Here is a 5,868-nt window from a genome sequence, read left to right on the forward strand (position 1 = left end):
TGGTCTGGTCGCCCACGACACTCAGTTCTGGTTTGTGGGAGGGGTGTGTGTCGAGCAAGGAGGGCAGCCAGGCGCTGATTTTTTGCAGCAAGTCCCCAGGACATGCCAGGGCACTGAGGGGGTGAGGAGGAGCCCTGGTGGCTGACCCCCTGTCCCCAGGGGTCACAGGAACCAGTGCTTGGAAGCTGACTCATGAGGTGAACAAAGAACCCTTGGAATCCAAACAAAAGTGAAACCCAAAAGCCTTTTTTTCTGAGAAAAGTCCCTTTGGCCATCTGCAGGGAGACAGCCTGCAGACGAAGTTTTATTGTTGTAGGAAGACCGTCTGTCCCCAGTGTCCTTCCTTGTCTCCATCCCCAGCGAAACCCCTGCTGCCGAGGAGCTCGGGGCAGGCCCTCTCGGTCGGGATGGTGCCAGGCCAGCTGGGAGCCCTCAGTCCCGGGCCCGTCCCTCAGGAGTCATCATCGTCGTCCTCCTCTGATTCTTCTGACGCTGGTGCGCTCTCCGGAAGGTCATCTCCCATCTGGTGGAACCTTCCAGAGTGGGCATCCCACATATACTTGACGGTCACCTTGAACTCAGCCATCTCATACCCGAAAAGCTTCTGCAAGAGACAAAGGGACTCAGGGTCAGGAGGAGCCTGCGTGATCCTTCTGTGGCCCCTTTGGCCACAGCCTGCAGACTGCTGGGAGGGGCCTGGTGACTCACCAGGATGCGGGCCTGCTCCGGGGTCAGCAGGTCACCCTCCTTACACACCTCGTAGTCAGACAGCAGGGTCACCACACCTGCAGAGAAGGCGGGAAAGCAAACAGTCACTTCTGGTAGACTTTGTGCCCACTGCCCAGAGCTGGGAGGAGCCTGGTGGGCCCAACTCCAGCACTCACTGGGGCACGGGCTAATCAGCGGTGCTCAGCAGCCCCCCACCTTGTCCCTTAGTGCTGTGTCCTGGCTGTAAGTTACTGTCTGCCTTCACCCCACCCATGAGGGGGACACTCTCAGCTCCACCTTCTCACGAGAAAACGGAAGCCAGCAGAAATCCCCTGCTTTGTCAGAAAGGGGAGAGAGGGCGGCCTGTCGGGTTTGGGAGCCTGTGCCCTTGGCCACTACAATGCGACCTCGCCATACCTCTCTTGAGGGCAGTGGGCAGCCCCAGCTGCCTCAGCTGCGGCTCCATGGAGTGGGGGAACTGCTCCAGGGGCCCTGGGTCGAGGTTCACAGTGAAAGTTGCTTTGTTTCCAGCGCGGGCGTAGTCCATCTCCGTGTACTTCGTGAACCACCTTGGGGGACCAGCAGTGGTTGAAGGGGAGGTTCCTGACTGGCCCACCTGAAGCCAGGCCCCCCGGGTCCTGCCTCCCCCACCGCCCTGTTCATCTCAGCTGTTGCTGGCAGCCAGCTTGGAACACCATGCTGGGAATAAAGGCTCAGTCAGGGGTTCCGAGGACTAGTTCTTACCTAACGTCTCCACTGTACAAAGTCTCCAGGTTGTTCCTCCCCCAGAGTTTTCACCAACCCCCCTCCCCACCGCTCCCGAAAACACTCACTCGTTCACTTCCTCCTTAGTGCGATTGGTGAAAAGGAGACCAACCTCACCCCTCAACTTCTTGCTGACCTGAAGATCAAAAGTGGGTTGGTCTGGTCCCATTAGAGCAGTGGTTTTCAACTGGGCACAATGTTTAGCCCCCTGCCCCCATTTGGCAACATCTGGAGGCAGTTTTAGGGTCACAGCTGGGGGATGTGTGTTTACTCGCTGGGTCTGGAGGTTACAGGAGAACCAGAGCTCTAAGCCAGACCTTGCTCCCACCCCCAGGCCATCCGGCCAGAGTGTGTGTGTGTCTTATAACTATAGCAGAAGAGCAGTCGCCTTGGCCCCTCCCAGTGAGGGCCAGAGACTCACCTGGTGCAGGTTGTCTTTGTACTCATCTGATGGGCTTCGACCCAAGGCCACCATCATTACTTTGTTTTTGCCGAAGAACATCCTGCAGAGAGCAGAGGGGTCTGTGAAGGCCACGGCCTGCCCAGCCCTCCCTTCGGTTAAGTGCAAACCAGCTCTAGTCCGGCTTTGGGGCTGAAGGTGTGGTCAGAGGCTCCTACTTCTTCCAGGGAGCCCTGCCCACTGTCTCCGGCCCAGGGTCCCCTTTGCTATTTTCCTGCCTATGGACCTGAGCTAGAATATTTTGTCTACCAGCCCACAGTGGGTGTTGAGTGATAATCCGCCTTCCCCACCGGAATGTATGGAAGGGGCTGCTCAATGGTCTGAACCAGCACCAGTGCAGCCGTGGATGACCAGAATGGTCATCTGCACTGTCACAATTCCAGCCCCAGAACAGGTACTTGCCACGTTGCTGTCAGGACACTGGTGCATCCCAGAGCCCTGTCTGGAAGTACATCCTGACTTCCTAAAACTGACAGGGGTGTTCCTAAAAACACTAGACCCAGAGGTAAGGGAGCCCCGTCTCCAGGAGGGATTGATGCCAAAACATTCCCTGAGCAACCAGCAAGGAGCTCAGTACAAGACCAGCTATTCCAGTTCAAAAGTGTCCTTCAGTGGGGGCACAGCACTCTGTCCTTGTTAAGGTGCCATCTGTGTGACCCAGGTACCTGAGGGTCAATAGCTGCTCCTCAGGTACCTGGGGGGCAGATAACTGTCTGACTGACAGCAGGGTAGCCCTCCCCGCCGCCTGCCCCCTCCCCGCCGCCTGCTCACCGGCTGTGCTTCCAGGCGTTCCGGATGTCCTTCAACTTGCTGTTCCTCATGTTGGCCACAGAGAAGATGAAAAGGTACTTGTACGTGTCCACACATTTCCGTAGCTGTGGAACAATTCACAGGGCTCTGAAGTTCAAGGGGCACCAGGCTGGGCAACACCCTGGCCTCAGATGGGAAAAGAATATGCTCCAGGTCGCTGAAAACTTTAAGTTTAGAGCCGGAGGCCTCTACGCCGGGATCACTTCGTACAGGGATTTCCCTGGAGCAAAGCAGGTGTGACCTCAAAGTACAGGAGAACCTGAGCCATGGTTTCTGACTTACCTGTGGCCACTGCTCTTTATTTGTTAGCTGTTGACAAACTAGAAATACTTAGCTAGGCCAGGAAGGCATCTACTAAATGAAACATATGAAGCCTCATTATAACTCTTAAGGAGCGGTGGCTCAGCAACCCTGCCCTACGCACGTTGATGGCTGCAGCCATGATGAGGTGGTCTCAGGGAAACAGAACCTTTGTGCAGGAGGAGACACCTGCCTCGCCCAGCCCGCAGCCTGAAGCAGGGTGAATGGTGAGCTGGTGCTTTTACCCGCGTCTCCTAAGTCCCAGCTTTCTGACATCAGGCAGACTAACAGATCTCCGGAAGCTTCAGTTACCCAATTGCAGAACAGTGATAATGTCCCCTCCTATGAAGGACACAGTGAATGATACACATGCAGCGTGCCCCGTACAGGGCACGAGTTGTCACCATGGGTGTTTTCATCGGTGCTGTCCCTGGAGGAAGAAGGGCTGGACCAGCATCCTTTTCCTTTCTCCTTCCTTTAAACAGTCTATTTCCATAATGTACAGTCCTCTACCTACCTTTATAAACCAAACACAAGATCTGAAAAAAGAGAAAAAAAGCAGCTCTTACCTCTTCTATCAGGTTCTGTTTCAGTTCCAAGCCTTTCTTAGCAGTTTTGGTTAAGGAAACTAACGTGAAAGAGAAAAAGGAGACATGATGAGAGTCTAGATATCCTGGAGACCCATTTTCTTCTTGTCCTCGGGAGCTCAGCTGGATCGAGCCAGTAAGAGGAGAGACAGCGTGGTGATTCCCAGGGTCCTCAGTGCCTACTCTCTAGCGTTCCCAACCCTGGAGATTCTTTGCCATGTTTCCTGTTATGCAGACAAACTAGACATCCCCTTGTTCCTCTCAGTTCAATCTAGAATTCTGTCCTGAGGTGTGTGGGTGGAGTTTGTTCCTGCTCTTTGTGTGCTTTCAGGCAGACCTAGCCTGCTGGCTGCGGCAAGCCGCTTTCTGCCCTTGGCCATGGTGTACAGAGACCATCTATGGTTGGCCTCTGCTATGAAATGAATGAGTCTGGGGGCTCATCGTTTCCCTCCTCTGCTACATCTTTTGCTGTCTGGACTCGTGGATACAGCAGTGCCACTTTGGAGAGGGATAAGCACCCATGCTGTGAAACAGCTGGCCCCTTACCCAGAAGGGTCTGACACCTGCCTGCCAGATCTCATCATGACTCCCTCTGCAGAACACATACACACTTAACAGGACATCAGGTGCAAAGGCCAGGGTGCCCCGGGAAGAGGCCACCTCTTATTTATCCTGCCTGGAACCTAGTGCCTCTTCACATGGTAAACATACAGAGAGGTAATCCCAAGGTTCAGGGGCAAAGGAAGCACTGGAGGACAAACAACACAAGGGCCCATTTTCCATCACTTCCACTGCTACAACCGTGAACCAAGCCAGCATCATCGCCTCCTGGATTACTGCTGGTCTTGCTGCTTCCACCCTGGCCTCCACCCTACCCAGCCCATTCTCAACGAGACAACTAGGGTTGTCTGTTAAATAGTTAAACCATGTAATTCCTCTGCTCAAGCTCTCAGGTGACTACACATTTCGCCAGGATGTGAAAGGCAATTCCTTGCAAAGGTCTTAAAACTCCTGCCCAGTCTGCCCAATCTGGCTCTCCCTCCCCCACCTGCTCCACCCACACTGGCCTCTTGTCCCAGGCCCCTGCCCTACAACACCGTTATCCAGGTAATTCCGTGGGTTGCTCACTTCCTTCCCCTTTCTGCTCATTTGCCACCTCATCACAGAGATCTTCTCTGATCATACTATACAAAATAACATCACCTCTCTTTCTCATTTTTACTCCGTGGGACTCTTCACTATGTGACTCCAGTTATTCAGGTTTTGGTATTAGGGGGTCCATATACTTCCCATAACTAAAATGTTCAGCTCAGTGAAGGCTCCACGCCTGTGTTGTTGTAAATGCTGTATCCTCCTCTCTTAGGTCAGTTGAGAGGAAGTACTTAACAGACCAGGTGAGATAGACACCACCATAGTCAGGAATGCTCTCTTAGGAGACGCCAATATGAACCAACTGTGAAAGAACCAGCCATATGAAGATCGGATCGTAAGCATGCCAAGCAACAGGAACTGCAAATGCAAAGGGCCAGACACGAGAGTAAGCCTGTGCTGGAGGAAAGGAGCTGCGGCCAGGATGGCGACAGCACGGAATGCTGAAGGAGTTGGGCTGAGACTGAAAAGGTGGACCAGGGCGAGATCAGGCGCGGTCTGCGGACTCAGAGGCTGTTTCCCGGCCCAGCAGGCCTTGGAAGAACACTCAAAGGCTGGACAACCAGTCTCCGCTCCCTTGCCCCATCGAGGTTCCAGTACCCTGGGATGGTCCTCCTGCACTAAACATCCCGTTGCCTGTTAGCAGCGAGTACGCAGAGCTCCCCGCGGAAGTCTAGGTGTCCCATTTTACGTCCCCAAAGCCCCATCGGCCCCATCACAGCCAGCACCTACAAGGCGGAGGTACCCCCTGCGTCCCAATGTCCTTTTCGCCCACCTTTCTTGTCGCGCTTGGATTTGGGCATCGCTCTGTATCCACATGCGGCGGAAGACCGGGTTGTCTCCTAGGACCCCAGCGGCGCGGAGGACTCTGGGACGGCCCTCGGGAGCTGTCCTCGCACGTGCCTGACCCAATCAGCTGTGCGGCCCTCCTCTCTCGGCCCGGCATCCACCAGCGCTATTCCCCACGTCTCCAGGGCTACTTTTCGCATGTCGGAGGACCTCCGAATCCTGGGCACCCCATCGAGGGCTTTGCGTGTGGTCCCAACTCTATGGTTCTGTGGAGATGGCGCCTGCGGCGCGGTGCATGCC

General features: G+C 54.9%; 1 protein-coding gene across 1 annotated transcript; it reads right to left on the bottom strand.

The window, feature by feature from the left end:
- Nucleotides 1-226: 226 nt before the first annotated feature.
- On the bottom strand, nt 227-5,835 carry MRTO4 (MRT4 homolog, ribosome maturation factor). The gene is made up of 8 exons (XM_037140073.2): nt 5,555-5,835; nt 3,613-3,671; nt 2,705-2,808; nt 1,895-1,976; nt 1,542-1,609; nt 1,126-1,277; nt 709-785; nt 227-604 (listed from the first exon to the last, which is right to left on the bottom strand). The coding sequence occupies exons 1-8, from the start codon at nt 5,580-5,582 to the stop codon at nt 452-454; spliced, it is 723 nt and encodes a 240-aa protein (XP_036995968.2). The 5' UTR covers nt 5,583-5,835; the 3' UTR covers nt 227-451.
- Nucleotides 5,836-5,868: the final 33 nt, after the last annotated feature.

This window comes from Artibeus jamaicensis, unplaced genomic scaffold (genome assembly GCF_021234435.1).
Source record: "Artibeus jamaicensis isolate MK-2021 breed Jamaican fruit bat unplaced genomic scaffold, CSHL_Jam_final scaffold_847, whole genome shotgun sequence".
Lineage (NCBI taxonomy): Eukaryota > Metazoa > Chordata > Mammalia > Chiroptera > Phyllostomidae > Artibeus > Artibeus jamaicensis.